The 24,390-nt window shown below is 48.7% G+C and overlaps 1 protein-coding gene across 2 annotated transcripts in view; it reads left to right on the top strand.

Annotated features, from left to right (window-relative positions):
• The first annotated feature begins 17,306 nt into the window (after positions 1-17,306).
• Positions 17,307-24,390, top strand: part of mych (myelocytomatosis oncogene homolog) — a 7,296-nt gene continuing 212 nt past the window's right edge. Inside the window, exons 1-3 of one of the 2 annotated variants that reach the window (XM_072515386.1) lie at positions 17,307-17,385; positions 21,131-21,680; positions 22,770-24,390. The exon at positions 22,770-24,390 is cut by the window's right edge and continues 212 nt beyond it. In XM_072515386.1, the coding sequence (XP_072371487.1) occupies positions 21,143-21,680; positions 22,770-23,446 (1,215 nt within the window). In that variant the 5' untranslated portion in view covers positions 17,307-17,385; positions 21,131-21,142 and the 3' untranslated portion in view covers positions 23,447-24,390. Of the gene's footprint in view, positions 17,386-19,462; positions 19,649-21,130; positions 21,681-22,769 lie in introns of those variants that run through there. The other variant, XM_072515388.1, reaches the window with a different exon arrangement.

The following is a 24,390-nucleotide window of genomic DNA, read 5'->3' as shown; positions in this document are numbered from 1 at the left end:
TCTCACTGTGAGTTACTGTAAGTTACTGTCTCACTGTGAGTTACTGTGAGTTACTGTCTCACTGTGAGTTACTGTGAGTTGCTGTCTCACTGTGAGTTACTGTAAGTTACTGTCTCACTGTGAGTTACTGTGAGTTACTGTCTCACTGTGAGTTACTCTCACTGTGAGTTACTGTGAGTTACTGTCTCACTGTGAGTTACTGTGAGTTGCTGTCTCACTGTGAGTTACTGTAAGTTACTGTCTCACTGTGAGTTACTGTGAGTTACTGTCTCACTGTGAGTTACTGTGAGTTACTGTCTCACTGTGAGTTACTGTGAGTTGCTGTCTCACTGTGAGTTACTGTAAGTTACTGTCTCACTGTGAGTTACTGTCTCACTGTGAGTTACTGTGAGTTACTGTCTCACTGTGAGTTCCTGTCTCACTGTGAGTTACTGTGAGTTGCTGTCTCACTGTGAGTTACTGTAAGTTATTGTCTCACTGTGAATTACTGTGACTTACTGTCTCACTGTGAGTTACTGTGAGTTGCTGTCTCACTGTGAGTTACTGTGAGTTGCTGTCTCACTGTGAGTTACTGTGAGTTACTGTCTCACTGTGAGTTACTGTCTCACTGTGAGTTACTGTCTCACTGTGAGTTACTGTGAGTTGCTGTGAGTTGCTGTGAGTTACTGTTTCACTGTGAGTTACTGTTTCACTGTGAGTTACAGTCCCACAGTGAGTTACTGTGAGTTACTGTCTCACTGTGAGTTACTGCCTCACTGTGAGGTGCTGTGAGTTACTGTGAGTTGCTTTCTCACTGTGAGTTACTGTGAGTTGCTGTCTCACTGTGAGTTACTGTGAGTTGCTGTCTCACTGTGAGTTACTGTCTCACTGTGAGTTACTGTGAGTTACTGTCTCAGTGTGAGTTACTGTGAGTTACTGTCTCACTGTGAGTTACTGTCTTACTGTGAGTTACTGTCTTACTGTGAGTTACTGCCTCACTGTGAGTTACTGTCTCAGTGTGAGTTACTGTGAGTTACTGTCTCAGTGTGAGTTACTGTGAGTTACTGTCTCACTGTGAGTTACTGTCTCGCTGTGAGTTACTGTGAGTTGCTTTCTCACTGTGAGTTGCTGTGAGTTACTGTCTCACTGTGAGTTACTGTCTCACTGTGAGTTGCTGTGAGTTACTGTCTCACTGCGAGTTACTGTCTCACTGTGAGTTACTGCCTCACTGTGTGTTACTGTGAGTTACTGTCTCAGTGTGAGTTACTGTGAGCTACTGTCTCACTGTGAGTTACTGTGAGTTACTATCTCAGTGTGAGTTACTGTGAGTTGCTGTCTCTCTGTGAGTTACTGTGAGTTACTGTCTCACTGTGAGTTACTGTGAGTTACTGTGAGTGACTGTCTCACTGTGAGTTACTGTGAGTTACTGTCTCACTGTGAGTTACTGTGAGTTGCTGTCTCACTGAGTTACTTTTTCACTGAGTTGCTGTGAGTTACTGTCTCACTGTGAGTTACTGTGAGTTACTGTCTCACTCTGAGTTACTATGAGTTTCTGTCTCACTGTGAGTTACTGTCTCACTGTGAGTTACTCTCACTGTGAGTTACTGTGAGTTACTGTCTCACTGTGAGTTACTGTGAGTTACTGTCTCACTGTGAGTTACTGTGAGTTACTGTCTCACTGTGAGTTACAGTCTCACTGTGAGTTACTGTCTCACTGTGAGTTACTATCTCACTGTGAGTTACTGTGAGTTACTGTCTCACTGTGAGTTACTGTCTCACTGTGAGTTACTGTCTCACCGTGAGTTACTGTGAGTTACTGTCTCACTGTGAGTTACTGTGAGTTACTGTCTCACTGTGAGTTACTGTGAGTTACTGTCTCACTGTGAGTTACTGTGAGTTGCTGTCTCACTGAGTTATTTTCTCACTGTGAGTTGCTGTGAGTTACTGTCTCACTGTGAGTTACAGTGAGTTACTGTCTCACTGTGAGTTACTATGAGTTTCTGTCTCACTGTAAGTTACTGTGAGTTACTGTCTCACTGTGAGTTACTGTCTCACTGTGAGTTACTCTGAGTTACTGTCTCACTGTGAGTTACTCTGAGTTACTGTCTCACTGTGAGTTACTGTCTCACTGTGAGTTACTGTGAGTTACTGTCTCACCGTGAGTTACTCTGAGTTACTGTCTCACTGCGAGTTACTGTGAGTTACTGTCTCACTGTGAGTTACTCTCACTGTGAGTTACTGTGAGTTACTGTCTCACTGTGAGTTACTGTGAGTTACTGTCTCACTGTGAGTTACTGTGAGTTACTGTCTCACTGTGAGTTACAGTCTCACTGTGAGTTACTGTCTCACTGTGAGTTACTATCTCACTGTGAGTTACTGTGAGTTACTGTCTCACTGTGAGTTACTGTCTCACTGTGAGTTACTGTCTCACCGTGAGTTACTGTGAGTTACTGTCTCACTGTGAGTTACTGTGAGTTACTGTCTCACTGTGAGTTACTGTGAGTTACTGTCTCACTGTGAGTTACTGTGAGTTGCTGTCTCACTGAGTTATTTTCTCACTGTGAGTTGCTGTGAGTTACTGTCTCACTGTGAGTTACAGTGAGTTACTGTCTCACTGTGAGTTACTATGAGTTTCTGTCTCACTGTAAGTTACTGTGAGTTACTGTCTCACTGTGAGTTACTGTCTCACTGTGAGTTACTCTGAGTTACTGTCTCACTGTGAGTTACTCTGAGTTACTGTCTCACTGTGAGTTACTGTCTCACTGTGAGTTACTGTGAGTTACTGTCTCACCGTGAGTTACTCTGAGTTACTGTCTCACTGCGAGTTACTGTGAGTTACTGTCTCACTGTGAGTTACTGTGAGTTACTGTCTCACTGTGAGATACTGTGAGTTGCTGTCTCACTGAGTTACTTTCTCACTGTGAGTTGCTGTGAGTTACTGTCTCACTGTGAGTTACTGTGAGTTACTGTCTCACTGTGAGTTACATAGAACATAGAACATAGAAAATACAGCACAGAATAGGCCCTTTGGCCCACGATGTTGTGCCGAACCTTTGTCCTAGATTAATCATAGATTATCATTGAATTTACAGTGCAGAAGGAGGCCATTCGGCCCCCTGAGTCTGCACCGGCTCTTGGAAAGAGCACCCTACCGAAACTCAACACCTCCACCCAACACCAAGGGCAATTTTGGACACTAAGGGCAATTTATCATGGCCAATCCACCTACCCTGCACATCTTTGGACTGTGGGAGGAAACCGGAGCACCCGGAGGAAACCCACGCAGACACGGGGAGGACGTGCAGACTCCGCACAGACAGTGACCCAAGCCGGAATTGAACCTGGGACCCTGGAGCTGTGAAGCAATTGTGCTATCCACAATGCTACCGTGCTGCCCTTAAGAACAAATAAATCTACACTGTATCATTTTACCGTAATCCATGTACCTATCCAATAGCTGCTTGAAGGTCCCTAATGTTTCCGACTCAACTACTTCCACAGGCAGTGCATTCCATGCCCCCACTACTCTCTGGGTAAAGAACCTACCTCTGATATCCCTCCTATATCTTCCACCTTTCACCTTAAATTTATGTCCCCTTGTAATGGTTTGTTCCACCCGGGGAAAAAGTCTCTGACTGTCTACTCTATCTATTCCCCTGATCATCTTATAAACCTCTATCAAGTCGCCCCTCATCCTTCTCCGTTCTAATGAGAAAAGGCCTAGCACCCTCAACCTTTCCTCGTAAGACCTACTCTCCATTCCAGGTAACATCCTGGTAAATCTTCTTTGCACCTTTTCCAAAGCTTCCACATCCTTCCTAAAATGAGGTGACCAGAACTGTACACAGTACTCCAAATGTGGCCTTACCAAAGTTTTGTACAGCTGCATCATCACCTCACAGCTCTTAAATTCAATCCCTCTGTTAATGAACGCGAGCACACCATAGGCCTTCTTCACAGCTCTATCCACTTGAGTGGCAACTTTCAAAGATGTATGAACATAGACCCTCAAGATCTCTCTGCTCCTCCACATTGCCAAGAACTCTACCGTTAACCCTGTATTCCGCATTCATATTTGTCCTTCCAAAATGGACAACCTCACACTTTTCAGGGTTAAACTCCATCTGCCACTTCTCAGCCCAGCTCTGCATCCTATCTATGTCTCTTTGCAGCCGACAACAGCCCTCCTTACTATCCACAACTCCACCAATCTTCGTATCGTCTGCAAATTTACTGACCCACCCTTCAACTCCCTCATCCAAGTCATTAATGAAAATCACAAACAGCAGAGGACCCAGAACTGATCCCTGCGGTACGCCACTGGTAACTGGGATCCAGGCTGAATATTTGCATCCACCACCACTCTCTGACTTCTATCAGTTAGCCAATTCATTATCCAACTGGCCAAATTTCCCAGTATCCCATGCCTCCTTACTTTCTGCATAAGCCTACCATGGGGAACCTTATTAAATGCCTTACTAAAATCCATGTACACTACATCCACTGCTTTACCTTCATCCACATGCTTGGTCACCTCCTCAAAGAATTCAATAAGATTTGTAAGGCAAGACCTACCCCTCACAAATCCGTGCTGACTATCCCTAATCAAGCAGTGTCTTTCCAGATGCTCAGAAATCCTATCCTTCAGTAAGTCCTACCACCGAAGTAAGACTAACTGGCCTGTAATTCCCAGGGTTATCCCTAGTCCCTTTTTTGAACAGGGGCACGACATTCGCCACTCTCCAATCCCCTGGTACCACCCCTGTTGACAGTGAGGACGAAAAGATCATTGCCAACGGCTCTGCAATTTCATCTCTTGCTTCCCATAGAATCCTTGGATATATCCCGTCAGGCCCGGGGGACTTGTCTATCCTCAGGTTTTTCAAAATGCCCAACACATCTTCCTTCCTAACAAGTATTTCCTCGAGCTTACCAATCTGTTTCACACTGTCCTCTCCAACAATATCGCCCCTCTCATTTGTAAATACAGAAGAAAAGTACTCGTTCAAGACCTCTCCTATCTCTTCAGACTCAATACACAATCTCCCACTACTTTCCTTGATCGGACCTGCCCTCGCTCTAGTCAACTATGTTACTATGTTACTCAGTTACTATGAGTTTCTGTCTCACTGTGAGTTACTGCCTCACTGTGAGTTACTGTGAGTTGCATTCTCGCTGTGAGTTGCTGTGAGTTACTGTCTCACTGTGAGTCACTGTCTCACTGTGAGTTATTGTGAGTTACTGTCTCACTGTGAGTTACTGTCTCACTGTGAGTTGCTGTGAGTTACTGTCTCACTGTGAGTTGCTGTGAGTTCCTGTCTCACTGTGAGTTGCTGTGAGTTCCTGTCTCACTGTGAGTTGCGTGAGTTACTGTCTCATTGTGAGTTGCTGTGAGTTACTGTCTCACTGTGAGTTGCTGTGAGTTACTGTCTCACTGTGAGTTACTGTGTGTTGCTTTCTCACTGTGAGTTACTGTCTCACTGTGAGTTGCTGTGAGTTACTGTCTCACTGTGAGTTGCTGTGAGTTACTGTCTTACTGTGAGTTACTGTCTCACTGTGAGTTACTGTCTCACTGTGAGTTACTGTGAGTTGCTTTCTCACTGTGAGTTGCTGTGAGTTACTGTCTCGCTGTGAGTTATTGTGAGTTGCTGTCTTGCTGTGAGTTACTGTCTCACTGTGAGTTACTGTGAGTTGTTTTCTCACTGTGAGTTACTGTGAGTTACTGTCTCACTGTGAGTTACTGCCTCACTGTGTGGTGCTGTGAGTTACTGTGAGTTGCTTTCTCACTGTGAGTTACTGTGAGTTGCTGTCTCACTGTGAGTTAATGTGAGTTACTGTCTCACTGTGAGTTACTGTCTCACTGTGGCTGACTGCCTCACTGTGAGTTGCTGTGAGTTACTGTCTCACTGTGAGCTACTGTCTCACTGTGAGTTGCTGTGAGTTACTGTCTCACCGTGAGTTACTGTGAGTTACTGTATCACTGTGACTGACTGTCTCACTGTGAGTTACACTGAGTTACTGTCTCGCTGTGAGTTATTGTGAGTTGCTGTCTTGCTGTGAGTTACTGTCTCACTGTGAGTTACTGTCTCACTGTGAGTTACTGTCTTACTGTGAGTTACTGTCTTACTGTGAGTTACTGTGTATTGCTTTCTCACTGTGAGTTACTGTCTCACTGTGACTTGCTGTCTTGCTGTGAGTTACTGTCTCACTGTCGGTTACAGTCTTACTGTGAGTTACTATGTTGCTTTCTCACTGTGAGTTGCTGTCTTGCTGTGAGTTACTGTCTCACTGTTGGTTACTGTCTCACTATGAGTTGCTGTCTTGCTGTGAGTTACTGTCTCACTGTCGGTTACTGTCTCACTGTGAGTTGCTTCTTGCTGTGAGGTGCTGTCTTGCTGTGAGTTACTGTCCCGCTGTGAGTTACTGTCTCGCTGTGAGTTACTGTCTCGCTGTGAGTTAATGTCTCGGTGTGAGTTACTGGCTTGCTGTGAGCTGCTGTCTTGCTGTGAGTTACTGTCTCGCTGTGAGTTAATGTCTCGGTGTGAGTTACTGTCTTGCTGTGAGCTGCTGTCTTGCTGTGAGTTGCTGGCTTGCTGTGAGTTACTGTCTCGCTTTGAGTTACTGTCTCATTGTGAGTGCAGTCTTGCTGTGACTTACTGTCTCACTGTGAGTTGCTGTCTTGCTATGATTTACTGTGAGTTACTGTCTCACTGTGAGTTACTGTCTTGCTGTGATTTACTGTGAATTGCTTTCTCACTGTGAGCTACTGTGAGTTACTGTCTCACTGTGAGTTACTGTCTCACTGTGAGTTACTGTGAGTTACTGTCTCACTGTGAGTTACTGTCTCACTGTGAGTTACTGTCTCACTGTGAGTTACTTGAGTTGCTGTGAGTTGCTGTGAGTTACTGTTTCACTGTGAGTTACTGTCTCACTCTGAGTTACAGTCCCACAGTGAGTTACTGTGAGTTACTGTCTCACTGTGAGTTACTGCCTCACTGTGAGGTGCTGTGAGTTACTGTGAGTTGCTTTCTCACTGTGAGTTACTGTGAGTTGCTGTCTCACTGTGAGTTAATGTGAGTTACTGTCTCACTGTGAGTTACTGTCTCACTGTGAGTTACTGTCTCACTGTGAGTTACTGTGAGTTGCTGTCTCACTGTGAGTTAATGTGAGTTACTGTCTCACTGTGAGTTACTGTCTCACTGTGAGTTACTGTCTCACTGTGGCTGACTGTCTCACTGTGAGTTGCTGTGAGTTACTGTCTCACTGTGAGCTACTGTCTCACTGTGAGTTGCTGTGAGTTACTGTCTCACCGTGAGTTACTGTGAGTTACTGTATCACTGTGACTGACTGTCTCACTGTGAGTTACACTGAGTTACTGTCTCGCTGTGAGTTATTGTGAGTTGCTGTCTTGCTGTGAGTTACTGTTTCACTGTGAGTTACTGTCTCACTGTGAGTTACTGTCTTACTTTTTTTTTTTATAAATGTTTTATTGAAATTTTTTTCCCAAACAACAATTTTTCCCCTCTTACAAAGCAAACGCAACAATAACAATACAGAAATTTTAAACAATACACAAGTAACAAAACCCCTTTATCTTTGACCTAAACTAACCCCCCCCCCCCCCCCCCCCTCCCCCTGGGTTGCTGCTGCTGGTCATCTGTCTTCCCTCTAACGTTCCCCTAGGTAGTCGAGAAATGGCTGCCACCGCCTGGTGAACCCTTGAGCCGATCCTCTCAGGGCAAACTTTATCTGCTCCAGTTTAATGAACCCCGCCATATCGTTTACCCAGGCCTCCAGTCCGGGAGGTTTCGCCTCCTTCCACATGAGTAGGATCCTACGCCGGGCTACTAGGGACGCAAAGGCCACAACGTCGGCCTCTTTCGCCTCCTGCACTCCCGGCTCTTCCGCAACTCCAAATAGAGCTAACCCCCAGCCTGGTTTGACCCGGGCCTTCACCACCCGCGAAATCACTCCCGTCACTCCCTTCCAATACCCTTCCAGTGCCGGGCATGCCCAAAACATATGTGCGTGGTTTGCCGGGCTCCCGCCACACCTCCCACATTTGTCCTCCACTCCAAAGAACCTGCTCAATCTTGCTCCCGTTATGTGTGCTCTATGTAGCACCTTAAATTGAATCAGGCTAAGCCTGGCGCATGAGGAAGAGGAATTTACCCTGCTTAGGGCATCAGCCCACATACCCTCCTCTATCTCCTCCCCTAGTTCTTCTTCCCACTTTCCTTTTAGTTCGCCCACCGACTCCTCCCCCTCTTCCGTCATCTCTCTGTAAATCTCTGACACCTTGCCCTCTCTGACCCACACCCCTGAAAGCACCCTGTCCTGTATCCCCTGTGTCGGGAGCAACGGAAATTCCCTCACCTGTTGTCTAGTAAATGCCCTCACCTGCATATATCTCAAGAAATTTCCCCGGGGCAACTTATACTTTTCCTCCAATGCTCCCAAGCTCGCAAAAGTCCCATCTATAAATAAATCTCCCACCCTCCTAATTCCCAACTGGAACCAGCTCTGAAATCCTCCATCCATTCTTCCTGGGGCGAACCTATGGTTGTTCCTGATTGGGGACCCCACCAGGGCTCCCCGCACCCCTCTCTGTCGCCTCCACTGACCCCAGATATTCAATGTTGCCGCCACCACCGGGTTCGTGGTAAACTTTTTAGGTGAGATCGGTAGCGGCGCCGTCACCAGCGCCTCTAAACTCGTCCCTTTACAGGACTTTCTCTCCAGTCTTTCCCACGCCGCTCCCTCACCCTCCATCATCCATTTACGTATCATTGCCACATTGGCGGCCCAATAGTAATCGCCCAAGTTCGGTAGTGCCAATCCTCCTCTGTCCCTACTACGCTGAAGGAACCCCCTCCTTACTCTCGGAACTTTCCCTGCCCACACGAAGCTCGTGATGCTCCTGTCTATTTTATTAAAAAAGGTCTTAGTGATTAGTATAGGGAGACATTGAAATACAAATAAGAACCTCGGGAGGACCATCATCTTAATTGCTTGCACCCTGCCCGCCAGCGATAGAGGCTGCATGTCCCACCTCTTGAAGTCCTCCTCCATTTGTTCTACCAACCGTGTCAGATTAAGTCTGTGCAAGGTTCCCCAGCTCCTAGCGATCTGAATCCCCAGGTATCGGAAGTTTCTTTCCACTTTCCTTAGAGGCAAGCCTTCTATCTCTCTACTCTGGTCCCCTGGATGTATCACAAATAATTCACTCTTCCCCATGTTTAGCCTATACCCCGAGAAATCCCCGAACCCCCTCAAAATTCGCATAACCTCTATCATTCCCCCCGCTGGGTCCGACATGTATAACAATAGGTCATCCGCATATAACGAGACTCGGTGTTCTTCTCCCCCTCTAATCACCCCTCTCCATTTCCTGGAGTCTCTCAACGCCATGGCCAGAGGTTCAATTGCCAACGCGAACAACAATGGAGACAGCGGGCATCCCTGTCTTGTTCCCCTATATAGTCGGAAATACTCCGATCTATGTCGACCTGTAACTACGCTTGCCGTTGGAGCCCCATAAAGAAGTCTAACCCAGCTAATAAACCCGTTCCCAAACCCAAACCTCCTTAACACTTCCCATAAATACTCCCACTCCACCCTATCAAATGCCTTCTCTGCGTCCATTGCCGCCACTATCTCTGCCTCCCCCTCCACTGGGGGCATCATTATCACCCCTAATAGTCGTCGCACGTTAACATTCAGTTGTCTCCCTTTTACGAACCCTGTCTGGTCTTCGTGCACCACCCCCGGGACACAGTCCTCTATCCTCGATGCCAGTACCTTTGCCAACAATTTGGCGTCCACGTTCAACAATGAAATGGGTCTATAGGACCCGCACTGCAACGGATCTTTATCCCTCTTCAAAATTAACGATATCGTCGCCTCCGACATCGTCGGGGGTAGAGTCCCCCCTTTCCTGGCCTCATTGAACGTCCTCACCATCAACGGGGCCAACAAGTCCACATATTTTCTGTAATACTCCACCGGGAACCCGTCTGGTCCTGGGGCCTTCCCTGCTTGCATGCTTCCCAGTCCCTTAATAACCTCGTCCACCCCAATCGGTGCCCCCAGGCCTACCACCCCCCGCTCCTCCACTTTCGGGAACCTCAATTGGTCCAGGAACTGCCGCATCCCCTCCTCTCCCTCTGGGGGTTGAGACCTATACAGTTCCTCATAGAAGGTCTTGAACACCTCATTTATCTTTCCTGCCCTTCGCACCGTGTCTCCCCTTTCGTCTCTAATTCCTCCGATCTCCCTCGCTGCTGCCCTCTTTCGCAATTGATGAGCCAACAGGCGACTCGCCTTTTCCCCATATTCATACCTCCTCCCCTGTGCCTTCCTCCACAGTACCTCCGCCTTTCTGGTGGTCAGAAGGTCAAATTCCGTCTGGAGTCGTCTCCTCTCCCTGTACAATTCCTCCTCCGGGGTCTCTGCAAATTCCCTATCCACCCTTAAAATCTCCCCCAGTAACCTTTCCCTTTCCTTGGCCTCTGTTTTCCTTTTGTGGGCCCCAATGGAGATCAGCTCTCCTCTGACCACCGCTTTTAGTGCTTCCCATACCACTCCCACAGGGACCTCGCCGTCGTCATTGACCTCCAGATATCTCTCAATACACCCCCGCACTCTTGCACACACTCCCTCATCCGCCATCAGTCCCACATCTAATCGCCAGAGTGTTCTCTGCTCCCTTTCCTCTCCTAATTCCAGGTCCACCCAATGTGGGGCATGATCCGAAACCGCTATGGCTGAGTACTCAGCTTCTTCCACCCTAGAGATCAACGACCTTCCCAAAACAAAAAAATCTATCCGGGAGTACACTTTATGGACATGGGAGAAGAAGGAAAACTCCCTAGCCCTAGGTCTAAGAAATCGCCATGGATCCACTCCCCCCATTTGGTCCATAAACCCCTTAAGTACCTTGGCCGCTGCCGGCCTTCTTCCGGTCCTTGAGCTGGATCTATCTAGCCCCGGGTCCAGCACCGTATTAAAGTCCCCTCCTAAAATCAAGTTTCCTACCTCCAGGTCCGGTATACGCCCCAGCATCCGTCTCATAAATCCCGCATCGTCCCAGTTTGGGGCATACACGTTAACCAACACGACATCCATTCCCTCCAGCCTGCCACTCACCATTACATATCTACCTCCGCTATCTGCTACGATGTTCTTTGCTTCAAATGCGACCTGTTTCCCCACCAAAATGGCCACCCCTCTATTCTTTGCGTCCAGTCCTGAGTGGAACACCTGTCCCACCCATCCTTTCCTTAGCCTAACTTGGTCCGCCACCTTTAGGTGCGTCTCTTGGAGCATAACCACGTCTGCCCTTCGTCCTTTCAAATGCGCGAGCACTCGGGCCCTTTTTATCGGTCCGTTCAGGCCTCTCACGTTCCACGTGATCAGCCTCACTAGGGGGCTACCTGCCCCCCTCCCGTGTCGACTAGCCATTACCTTCTCTAGGCCAGTCCCATATCCCGCCTCCGCGCTCCCGCTCGCTCCCCCAGCGTCGCACACCATCCCCGCCCACCCACTCTTTAGCCATTTCCTTTTGGATTTCCGCAGCAGCAACCCAGTTGTCCCCCCTCCCCCTCCCTCCCCCCCTCCCCGCTAGATCTCTTTCTAGCATGATTGCTCCCCCCATATTACTTCCGTAAGTCAGCTGACTTCAACTGACCCCGGCTACTCCTGCTCACTCCTCGACCCCCCCCATGTGGGGAACTCTCATCCGCCTTGCGCCTGTCTTCCCGCCTTATTCTTTCTGGTGCGGGAACATCCCTTTACCTGACCCGCCTCTTATGGCGCAGCTCCCTTTCCCCTCCCCCTCCCCTTCCCCATTCTCCAACTATGTCCCGTCTTTCCCCCCTCACCGGCGCCCACATTTCCCCAATGTCTCCCCCCTTCCCTGTTTACTTCTCAATTAACTTCCACCGTAACATTAACAATAACATTTCCTGCAGCATCAGTCCCTCAGTTCCGATCCAATTTCTCTTCTTTGATGAAGGTCCATGCTTCCTCCGCCGTCTCGAAATAATGGTGTCTCTCCTGATACGTGACCCATAGTCTTGCCGGCTGCAGCATCCCGAACTTCACCTTCCTTTTATGCAACACCTCTTTGGCTCGGTTGAAGCTCGCCCTCCTTCTCGCCACCTCCGCACTCCAATCCTGGTATACCCGTACCACTGCATTCTCCCATCTGCTACTCCGCACCTTTTTAGCCCATCTCAGGACCTCTTCTCTATCCTTAAGGCGGTAAAATCGCACGATTATCGCCCTGGGTGGTTCTCCCGCTTTTGGTCTTCTCGCCGGAATCCGATTTGCCCACTCCACCTCCAAGGGGCCCGTAGGGGCCTCGGCACCCATCAGTGAGCTCAGCATCGTACTTGCGTACGCTCCACAGTCCACTCCTTCCACACCCTCAGGGAGACCCAGTATCCGAAGGTTCTTCCTTCGCGCTCCGTTTTCTAGGGCTTCGATCCTTTCAGTACACTTTTTATGAAGTGCCTCGTGCGTCTGTGTCTTAACCGCCAGGCCCAGGATCTCGTCCTCAATATCTGTCACCTTCTGCTCCACCACACGGAGCTCTGTCTCCTGGGTCTTTAATGTCTCCTTGAGCCCCTCAATTGCCTGTAGCAACGGGGTCAGCACCTCCCTCTTCAGCAGCTCCACGCACCGTCTCACAATTTCATGCTCAGGCCCCCATGTCGCCTGCGCTTTCTCCGCCGCCATCTTGTACTTCTCTCTTTCTGACCCTTTGGTCGACGATTCCTCGGGCTGCAGCCGCCGCCGCCGGTTTTTTCCTCCTTCGTTTGGGGGGGACTCCCTTCTCACACGCCCCACACCGGGTTGCGTCGTCGAAAAATTCCCCGTTGGGGCTCTTAAAAGAGCCCGAAGGTCCGTCGGAGCTGGAGCCGCCGAAGCGTGCGGCTAGCTAGGCATCACCGCAACCGGAAGTCCCTTCAGTGGCCTTGATGAGGTCTTTTCACAGTTGTTCCCTCTGCTGCTAGAATTCACTTTTGATACAGGCCCTCAGGTCAGCTTGCAGCTTTAAGCTTGCCCTTCCCCCGCCTGCATGCTGGAAGAGGCCCTGTTTATCCTGCAGTTGCAGCCAAATCTTTTACTGTTTCTGCGTGTGTCTGGCAACCAAGAGACATACCCTTCCTGGGGGACACGGTCGGGGGAATATTGCAGCCTTCTTCCCACACCGGGAAATGTCAAACAAATGCCGTGGGGGCCCTGTAAAAGAGCCCAAAAGTCCGTTCCAAGCAGGAGCTGCCGAATATGCGACCTAGCTCTGCATAGCCGCACCCGGAAGTGAGAGTTACTGTCTTACTGTGAGTTACTGTGTATTGCTTTCTCACTGTGAGTTACTGTCTCACCGTGAGTTGCTGTCTTGCTGTGAGTTACTGTCTCACTGTCGGTTACAGTCTTACTGTGAGTTACTATGTTGCTTTCTCACTGTGAGTTGCTGTCTTGCTGTGAGTTACTGTCTCACTGTGAGTTACTGTCTCACTATGAGTTGCTGTCTTGCTGTGAGTTACTGTCTCACTGTCGGTTACTGTCTCACTGTGAGTTGCTTCTTGCTGTGAGGTGCTGTCTTGCTGTGAGTTACTGTCCCGCTGTGAGTTACTGTCTCGCTGTGAGTTACTGTCTCGCTGTGAGTTAATGTCTCGGTGTGAGTTACTGGCTTGCTGTGAGCTGCTGTCTTGCTGTGAGTTACTGTCTCGCTGTGAGTTAATGTCTCGCTGTGAGTTACTGTCTCGCTTTGAGTTACTGTCTTGCTGTGAGTTACTGTCTCGCTGTGAGTTACTGTCTCATTGTGAGTGCAGTCTTGCTGTGACTTACTGTCTCACTGTGAGTTGCTGTCTTGCTATGATTTACTGTGAGTTACTGTCTCACTGTGAGTTACTGTCTTGCTGTGATTTACTGTGAATTGCTTTCTCACTGTGAGTTACTGTCTCACTGTGAGTTATTGTCTCACTGTGAGTTACTGTGAGTTACTGTCTCACTGTGAGTTACTGTCTCACTGTGAGTTACTGTGAGTTGCTGTGAGTTGCTGTGAATTACTGTTTCACTGTGAGTTACTGTCTCACTCTGAGTTACAGTCCCACAGTGAGTTACTGTGAGTTACTGTCTCACTGTGAGTTACTGCCTCACTGTGAGGTGCTGTGAGTTACTGTGAGTTGCTTTCTCACTGTGAGTTACTGTGAGTTGCTGTCTCACTGTGAGTTAATGTGAGTTACTGTCTCACTGTGAGTTACTGTCTCACTGTGGCTGACTGTCTCACTGTGGCTGACTGTCTCACTGTGAGTTGCTGTGAGTTACTGTCTCACTGTGAGCTACTGTCTCACTGTGAGTTGCTGTGAGTTACTGTCTCACCGTGAGTTACTGTGAGTTACTGTATCACTGTGACTGACTGTCTCACTGTGAGTTACACTGAGTTACTGTCTCGCTCTGAGTTATTGTGAGTTGCTGTCTTGCTGTGAGTTACTGTCTCACTGTGAGTTACTGTCTCACTGTGAGTTACTGTCTTACTGTGAGTTACTGTCTTACTGTGAGTTACTGTGTATTGCTTTCTCACTGTGAGTTACTGTCTCACCGTGAGTTGCTGTCTTGCTGTGAGTTACTGTCTCACTGTCGGTTACAGTCTTACTGTGAGTTACTATGTTGCTTTCTCACTGTGAGTTGCTGTCTTGCTGTGAGTTACTGTCTCACTGTGAGTTACTGTCTCACTATGAGTTGCTGTCTTGCTGTGAGTTACTGTCTCACTGTCGGTTACTGTCTCACTGTGAGTTGCTTCTTGCTGTGAGGTGCTGTCTTGCTGTGAGTTACTGTCCCGCTGTGAGTTACTGTCTCGCTGTGAGTTACTGTCTCGCTGTGAGTTAATGTCTCGGTGTGAGTTACTGGCTTGCTGTGAGCTGCTGTCTTGCTGTGAGTTACTGTCTCGCTGTGAGTTAATGTCTCACTGTGAGTTAATGTCTCGGTGTGAGTTACTGTCTTGCTGTGAGCTGCTGTCTTGCTGTGAGTTGCTGGCTTGTTGTGAGTTACTGTCTCGCTTTGAGTTACTGTCTTGCTGTGAGTTACTGTCTCGCTGTGAGTTACTGTCTCATTGTGAGTGCAGTCTTGCTGTGACTTACCGTCTCACTGTGAGTTGCTGTCTTGCTATGATTTACTGTGAGTTACTGTCTCACTGTGAGTTAGTCTTGCTGTGATTTACTGTGAATTGCTTTCTCACTGTGAGTTACTGTGAGTTACTGTCTCACTGTGAGTTACTGTCTCACTGTGAGTTAGTCCCACAGTGAGTTACTGCGAGTTGCTGCCCCACAGTGAGTTACTGTGAGTTTCTGTCTCACTGTGAGTTACTGTCTCACTGTGAGTTACTGTGTGCTGCTTTCTCACTGTGAGTTACTGTCTCACTGTGAGTTACTGTCTTACTGTGAGTTGCTGTCTTGCTGTGAGTTACTGTCTCACTGTGAGTTACTGTCTCACTATGAGTCGCTGTCTTGCTGTGAGTTACTGTCTTGCTGTGAGTTACTGTCTTGCTGTGAGTTACTTTCTTGCTGTGAGTTACTGTCTCGCTGTTAGTTACTGTCTCGCTGTGAGTTACTGTCTTGCTGTGAATTGCTGGCTTGCTGTGAGTTACTGTCTCACTTTGAGTTACTGTCTCACTGTGAGTTACTGTCTCGCTGTGAGTTGCTGTGAGTTGCTGTCTCACTGTGAGTGCTGTCTTGCTGTGAGTTGCAGTCTCGCTGTGAGTTGCTGTCATGCTATGAGTGCTGGTTTGCTGTGAGTTGCTGTCTCACTGTGAGTGCTGTCTTGTTGTGCGTTACTGCTCATTGTGAGTTGCTGTGAGTTACTGACTCAGTGTGAGTGCTTTCTTGTAATGAGTTGCTGTGAGTTGCTGTCTCACTGTGAGTTACTGTCATGCTGTGAGTGCTGGTTTGCTGTGAGTTGCTGTCTCTCTGTGAGTGCTGTCTTGCTGTGAGTGCTGTCTTGCTGTGAGTGCTGGTTTGCTTTGAGTTGCTGTCTCACTGAGTTACTGTCATGCTGTGAGTGCTGGTTTGCTGTGAGTGCTGTCTTGCTGTGAGGGCTGTCTTGCTGTGAGTGCTGGTTTGCTGTGAGTTGCTGTCTCACTGTGTGTTACTGTCATGCTGTGAGTGCTGGTTTGCTGTGACTGCTGTCTTGCTGTGAGGGCTGTCTTGCAGTGAGTTGTTGTCTCACTGTGAGTGCTGGTTTGATGTGAGTTACTGTCGTGCTGTGAGTGCTGGTTTGCTGTGAATTGCTGTGTCACTGTGAGTGCTGGTTTGCTGTGAGTGCTGTTTTGCTGTGAGTTGTCTCACTGAGTGCTGGTTTGCTGTGAGTGGTGGTTTGCTGTGAGTAGGTGTCTAGCTGTGAGTTGTTGTCTCATTGTGAGTGCTGGTTTGCTGAGTGCTGTCTTGCTGTGAGTTGTCTCACTGTGAGTGCTGGTTTGCTGTGAGCGCTGTCTTGCTGTGAGTTGCTGTCTCACTGTGAGTGCTGTCTTGCTGTGAGTGCTGTCTCACTGTGAGTGCTGGTTTGCTGTGAGTTGCTGTCTCACTGTGAGTTACTGTCTCACTGTGAGTGCTGGTTTGCTGTGAGTGCTGGTTTGCTGTGAGTAGCTGTCTTGCTGTGAGTTGCTGTCTCACTGTGAGTGCTGGTTTGCTGTGAGTAGCTGTGAGTTTCCATCAATTTTGCGACATTTGGGAGATTTAAGAAATAAACAGAGCGGAGAATCCGGGACCTATTTCCACCCAGTGACAGGGCGATTAGAGGAAGTCGTTTCAATGAGATAATAAGTTACATCCCCCCCCCCCCCCCCCGGGCGGCGGCGGCGGGGTTTACGCTGGGCGCGGGTTCCCTGGAGGGAGGGGGGGGGGGGGGAGCGGCGTTGCGCCGGGGGGGCGGGGTTGCGCCGGGGGGCGGAGCTGTTGCCGGGGGGGCGGGGTTGCGCCGGGGGGCGGGGTTGCGCCGGGGGGCGGAGCTGTTGCCGGGGGGCGGGGTTGCGCCGGAGGGCGGGGCCTGTGCCGGGGGGCGGGGTTGAGCCGGGGGGCGGGGCCTGTGCCGGAGGGCGGGGTTTCGGCGAGATTTTGGCGGGAGCGGGGCCGGGGGGCGGAGCTGTTGCCGGGGGGCGGGGTTGCGCCGGGGGGCGGAGCTGTTGCCGGGGGGCGGAGCTGTTGCCGGGGGGCGGGGTTGAGCCGGAGGGCGGGGTCTGTGCCGGGGGGCGGCGTTGCGCCGGAGGGCGGGGCCTGTGCCGGAGGGCGGGGTTTCGGCGAGATTTTGGCGGGAGCGGGGCCGGGGGGCGGGGCCGGGTATAAAGAGCGGGAAAGGGGTCGCGAGCGAGACACAAACCGGAGCCGCCGAGAGGGACAGCAGCGGGTAAGAGAGGCCGAGCGGCCGCTCCGGCACGGATTGGGATTCCCGCAGAGAGGGGAGGAGAGAGGGGGAAGGGGGTCTGTGTTTGTAGGGGGAGGGGGGGTCTGTGTTTGTAGGGGGAGGGGGGGTCTGTGTTTGTAGGGGGAGGGGGTCTGTGTTTGTAGGGGGAAGGGGGTCTGTGTTTGTAGGGGGAGGGGGGGGCTGTGTTTGTAGGGGGAGGGGGGGGTCTGTGTTTGTAGGGGGAGGGGGGGGTCTGTGTTTGTAGGGGGAGGGGGGGGTCTGTGTTTGTAGGGGGAGGGGGGGGTCTGTGTTTGTAGGGGGAGGGGGGGGTCTGTGTTTGTAGGGGGAGGGGGTGGCTGTGTTTGTAGGGGGAGGGGGGGGTCTGTGTTTGTAGGGGGAGGGGGGGGTCTGTGTTTGTAGGGGGAGGGGGGGGTCTGTGTTTGTAGGGGGAGGGGGGGCTGTGTTTGGAGGGGGGGGGCTGTGTTTGGAGGGGGGGGGCTGTGTTTGTAGGGGGAGGGGGGGGTCTGTGTTTGTAGGGGGAGGGGGGGGTCTGTGTTTGTAGGGGGAGGGGGGGGTCTGTGTTTGTAAGGGGGAGGGGGGCGTCTGTGTTTGTAAGGGGGAGGGGGGTGTCTGTGTTTGTAGGGGGAGGGGGGGTCTGTTTGGAGGGGGAGGGGGGTGTCTGTGTTTGTAGGGGGAGGGGGGGGTCTGTGTTTGTAGGGGGAGGGGGGGTGTCTGTATGTAGGGGGAGGGGGGGTCTGTTTGGAGGGGGAGGGGGGTGTCTGTTGCGGTGAAAGTGTTGATGACAGATGGTAAAATGAAGGGTTCAATACTGTGGATTCTGATTGAGATTTTGGGAAATGATGATGTTATTTACTGAACTTACACAAAGCTTAATTGATTTCCTGGGTTAAGTCACATCTGGAATGCTATAACTCCCATCCTGTCTGTATTTTGGGATTTAGCACGTGACTATGTTGAGCTTTGCTGGCAATGATGGGGAGAGTCCCATGTCAGATCTCATTCAGGGCAGCGAGAAATGAAGTAGTGTATTTTGTGAAATAGTTTTTAAATACAGAATGAACTGGAGCGGATGCTGAATAAGGTTCTTGGTGTCATGCACAGGGTCATTGAATGTAAAATTTGTACCCCACCACCTGGAGGTTCCCCTCCCAAGTCACCCTGACTTGGAAATGTATCGCCGTTCCTTCACTGTCACTGGATCAAAATCCTGTAACTCCCTCCCTAACAGCACAGTGTGTATACCTACACCACATGGACTGCAGTGGGTTGGAGGAGGCAGCTCACCCACCACCTTCTTGAGGGACAATTGGGGATGGGCAATAAATGCTGGTCTAACCAGCGATGGCTACATCCTATAAATCAATAAAAAATGCTGGTTAGATCACGTTTAGTATCCAGTTCTGGGAAGGCTGAGGGAGAAATTGCATCAGGATTGAAATATTGAAAGAGTGTTGGAGAATCAGCGATTGGTTATGAGGCAGAGCCTGGGGCAAAAGTGTTTGTCTTTAAATACAGCATGCCAGGGAAATATGGGATGACAGTTTGAGGGAAGGGCTCCCATTTCAGTGATTCAATAAATATCTTGATTCTGATTTTGAAGGATTGTTTGTGATTTAGGCTCCGTATCCTTTCAATATCCGAAACCTCCTCTAACCCTCCCTGCCAGAGGTTGTTTAAGTTGAACAATTGATTTTGTGTTTATTGGCAGTTTTAATTGAAAACTGTTACGAGGTCAGCTATTCCGTTCCACCTCGTCCTGATTTTTCTTTTGCTGTTCTTCAATATGAATCGGGGTTTAACCCTAACGTGACAATGTAGTTATCTCTGATTTGTCATCACTGAACATGTGGACAGAACTCGCAGCTCAATTTTGGGCATAGGTGGAATCCAAAGTTGTCCTGCTTCATTATGTAAAAATAAATCGTCCCTACTTGCACACCGCAGACACTTTAGATAAGGCAGGAATTTGGAGATGCTCCCTTGGGGATGGGGAGGTGCTGCTCCTGAGGGGGATGGGGAGGTGCTGTGGGAAGCCAGGATTGTCCTTCAAGAGCTTAAAAGGAACTTGAGGGAACACTGTTCTTCCTTCTGATCAATAAAAGTAATTGATAGCGGAGTGGAACTCCAGACATCGCGTTATTGTGAATTCTGTTCCTAGTTTATCTCAATCTGCTCTGGATTTGAAGAAACGAGTGTTGAAGACTGGCGCGGTAACAGAGAGCCTGCTTTCTAATGAAACAACTTGGTTAGTGGGTCATGGTGTGTGACTCTGTCTGCCCACCCTGTCCTCATGGAATGGAAAGCCGTGTTTGAATTGTAAAAGTGAAGTTTGATAATGCAGCTAACTGCCCCTTAAAATCTGTCTTAATTTATCATGTATATTTAAAAAAACCACCAGCACCTAAATGCAAAGAGTGTAGCGTGTCTGTTTCATACAGTGTGATTACTGTATGCACACTGCTTCTGGAGATTTACAATAAATGTTGTTTGATTTGCCAAACGTTCTACTAAAATAAATAGGTTGTAAATCACTCCGTTCTTCATTTGCAATGTTAAGTGGAAAGGGGTTTAAACCGGTCTGGAAAGTTTGTGGGATGTCTCGACTGCGATGGAACATGACCTCAGCTCGAGAGGCGGGCTTTCCTGTTTCTTACAACATATTGGTTCCTAAAAGCTGCCAACTATTTACATTAACAGAAGAAGGGAGAGGGTTGAAAGTGGGCTTGTGTAATTGCTGTCTAAAGACCCCTTGTGTAAAGGTAATTAGCATCTCGTACAGTAACCTCCTTCTGTGTAGGCCCAGTTGTAAAGTGTCCACTTTACATGGAGCAGTATTTTCTGCATAGCCTGGAAATGGTTGTGTTGAGAATTGGGAGTTGATGTTGGGAACTGTTGTCATTTCTCTGGGATGAGATCCAGGAGTTCGGGAGGTGTTCAGGCCCTACCTCACGAAATTAGGTTTAGACTATTGGTGGAGGTTTGTTGGAGTTTGAGGTGGGCTGCGCAGCTTAAGGTGACTTGAATCAGATTGAGCACAACACTGCCAGCAGACATTCCGTGAGCCAGTTTTTGTTGATGCTCATTGCTGATATTGTGGACGAGACAGCTGAGGGGACAGACTGAGGAGGGGTTGAATGGCCTTTATTTCCTCTGCTTTTGATAATGGGGCAGAGTCTCGAACTGTCGCTGCTGTTGTCAGCTGCTTTATGGAAATGTCATCTTCTGGAGGGAGATGGGGTGTGGTTAGAGATGTGACAAAGCAATTTGGTAAGGGGCAATGTGCAGTGTATTCCTGGTTGTCACTGGCTTCTGTTATAGTGAATCTTGGTTTGGTCTCTGATGGAATTGTGTGTTTAACGGAAACGTGTAAAGCTGCTTCTGGCACCTGGTAACTCATCACATCTTGGGATGTTTTTCTGCTCCCCAAGCCAGGAATTGGTTGCAATGATTAGCAGAGGACTGAACTGTTGCCACCTGCAGGTTTTGTGTTGAATGGAAGATGTTGCAGATTGAGGGACAGGAATATCTCTTAAACCTTAAGCTGGTCTGTTACTGAAGATTACTGTTCACCATCTCCAATCACAAACAACCTGGGTCGTCACATCAGGGTCACCCACCCAGTCCCCAGTCACTCAACCTAGCCTTTTATCTATCGTCTTGTGGTTTAAATAATTTTCCAAATGTTAATTTGAGTTTGAATTAATGTTTTGTTGTGTTTATCTTGCAGATTATCCTCACTATGCCTCAGAGTGGAAATATCAGTGGTGACTTTGGCATTTTCTCCTCACTCCTGGAAGATGATGATGATTTTTATCAGACCTGCCAGGAATTTCTGAAGACTGTTGAAATGTTGCCAAGTTCACCACAAAACTCCCTCCCCAAGAATAATATCTGTGACTCCCTTTCCACTTTAATGCCTTCCAAATCAGACCAGTTGGAATTAATGTCAAAGTGCCTGTTGGACGATGAGGAATATGTTGACCAGGGTTTACTTTGGGACTTGGAAGCATCACTCAAGATGGAGCAGGACTGCATGTGGAGTAATTTATTAACAACCACAGAGCTGGACAAAGCTGGTGACAAATTAGATGTGCCCCCTCTATCCAGCCCCCTGATGTCTGAAATCGAGTCTCAACTTTTCCAGGATCTGTGTGGCTCTGATTTCGAGAGTATTACCCCCTTCCTGGACAGGCCTCACCAAAAGAATGAAGATCCAAATTCAGACGACGAAAGTTCCTTGTCAACAGGCAGTGTTTCCTCGCGTTCCAGTGACTCAGGTACAGACCCATTGGGCAGAATAGTCGATGCAAGTTCCTGATTGGAAGCAGGTCAGTCGTGTGGTCCCATGTGTCGCTTCTCCGGTTACACATGGACCAACTCGGCCACCAAAGACTTGCCTTGTGTGCAAATGTGGGAGTAAACTGGAAGATCTCTGGATTGTTTCCTTGGCCAGTGGGAAGGCTGATGGTCTGGGCTGTATTGAGGGGGAGGAATCTTGTATTACTCATTTGCTTTTAACTGATTGGAGTGGGTGAAGACACAAGTTCATAAGATGTAGGAGCAGAATTGGGCCATTTGGCCCATTGAGTCTGCTGGGCCATTATGACATGTATCTGAATTTGTGATGCCTTCACCGGTATGGAGGCCCAGAGAATAATTCTCTCAGGAATGAGGTAAGAATCCACCATCTTAGTCAGGCTTCCCAACCCCCACACTCTGCAGGTTTGGCTTGCTGGAGCAGCCCTCCTGCACATTGTGTGTCTCAGGTAGGTGGCCTCTGTGTTGTAGATGGTGAGTTTGTTCTCCATGGTTCATGGTTTGCCTTGAAGTGGCAATTTCCCTGAGGGTGTATCCCCAGCATGAGGCCTGACTGGTCAAGTGTCAATGGAAGGGGAAATGAGCAGGAGCCAAGCAGCTCTCCGCTTTGTTGGTGTGCCTGCTCTTTAGAGACTGGGAGCTTCCTGGTTTCTGTGTTACCGTATGTTGGAACAGACCATCCCTCCCATCTCTTTCTCTCTTTTCCCCCCCCCCACTGGAAATGAAACCTTTCTGTTCAAAAAAGGTGCAAAATGCAGTGGATAGAATAATGGAGATGGACACCAAACCCTGAACCTGATTGACATCTCTTCACCAGGTCAAAGGTTACACACTCACCGCAATTTATCTTTAAAATAAAACTTTCCCCTCCCAGAGCTTGATCCAAATCAGTCTATTATATTGAGGGGTATGGAAGCCAGGTGGCTAAATAGAGATCATGTGTGATTTAACTGAATGTTCTTATTCTGTTCCTAATGTTCCAGCTTTTACTGTATTGAAAATCTAGTTCTGCTAAAAGCATGTACATTAAAGCTGCCTTGTGTTTGCAGAAGAAGAGATTGACGTTGTAACCATTGAGAAGCAAAGGTTGGCAGTGGGGGGCAGTGCCCAGCAGGATATTCCAAGGACTGGAACTCGCTCTCAGACATTGGCCAGCATCAAACGATGCAATCTGGAAATTCAACAGCAACATAACTATGCTGCGCCCTCTCCACTGCTCTGCAAGGAGACCCCAGCACCAAAACGAGCCAAAACTGACCGCTATCTCCATGTGATCAGGTACTCGTCCCCCAGCAAGTCCTTGACCTTCAGTCCCAGGTCTTCAGATGCTGAGGATGAGGAGCGACAGAGGATGCACAAGTCCTTGACCTTCAGTCCCAGGTCTTCAGATGCTGAGGATGAGGACCGACGGAGGATGCACGAGTCCTTGACCTTCAGTCCCAGGTCTTCAGATGCTGAGGATGAGGAGCGACGGAGGACTCACAATGTCCTGGAAAGGCAAAGGAGGAATGAGTTGAAGCATTGTCTATTGGCTCTTCGAGACGAGGTGCCAGAACTTTCCAAGAATGACAAAGCCTCAAAAGTGGTCATCCTGAGGAAGGCAACAGAGTATGTTATCAGACTAAAGAGAGAGCATCAAAAACTAAACTCCGAGAGAGAGAAACTTGAGAAGAAGCAGCAAACGCTGAGACGGAAATTTGACCAGATGCGGGGAATTTCCAAATAGTTTGCAAACCCGGGCAAAGTGGAATCATGTTGTCTTCGTCTCCTTGGAATTCAGACATTCAAAAGATTCAACTCTCAAATTATCTTTCTCATGTTTATATAGACGATGAACATTAATGGGGCCATTGGGCTGATAATGTGGATGTGATTATAAGATTCTTTCTGTGAGAACTTGTGCTATGTTCCCTCAGTGCCTCCTTAGATTTATTCTTTGATTATGTCATTGCAGAATTTTGCAAGATTATAAAAGTAAGTCTTGCGTTTTAATTCAGTTTGAATGCTGCATGTGTCCTTAAATTGCTTGGCTGTCATTTTGAGAAGCTGCTTTTGGCACTGACTGTATCCCTGGTACCACCTGGGCATGTTTAAGCCACCATTATCTCCAGCTGCTGAGGGAGCAAGGTGTCAGTTTAAGGTTTACCCACCAATGGAGTTACAGACTATTGCTCAATATTCAAACAGGAACAAAGTGATCAATATGAGATGGGCAGGGCTGGAGTGAGCTCCCCAGGGAGGTTTATCTAATGGGGAAAGGTTTCTAATAAGCTTTAGTGTCACAAGTAGGCTTACATTAACACTGCAATGAAATTACTGTGAAAATCCCCTAGTCGCCACATTCCGGTGCCTGTTCGGGTACACTGAGGGAGAATTCAGAATGTTCAATTCACCTAACCTCATCTTGTGGGAAGAAACCAGAGCACCCGGAGGAAATCCACGCAGACACGGGGAGAACGTGCAGACTCCGCACAAGCAGTGACCAAAGCCAGGAATCTAACCTGGGATACTAGAGCTGTGAAGCACCAGTGCTAACCACTGTGTTTAAAAGGCTAAAGTTGCATCTGCTGAAGTTTAGAAGAGTAAGTGGCGACTTTATATATCCCCAGGGGCATTCGCAGGGTGGATGTGGAGAGAATGTTTCTACTTGTGAGAGAATCTGGAACTAAG

This window comes from Scyliorhinus torazame, chromosome 8 (genome assembly GCF_047496885.1).
Source record: "Scyliorhinus torazame isolate Kashiwa2021f chromosome 8, sScyTor2.1, whole genome shotgun sequence".
Lineage (NCBI taxonomy): Eukaryota > Metazoa > Chordata > Chondrichthyes > Carcharhiniformes > Scyliorhinidae > Scyliorhinus > Scyliorhinus torazame.
This window is presented reverse-complemented; position numbering and strand designations above follow the sequence as displayed.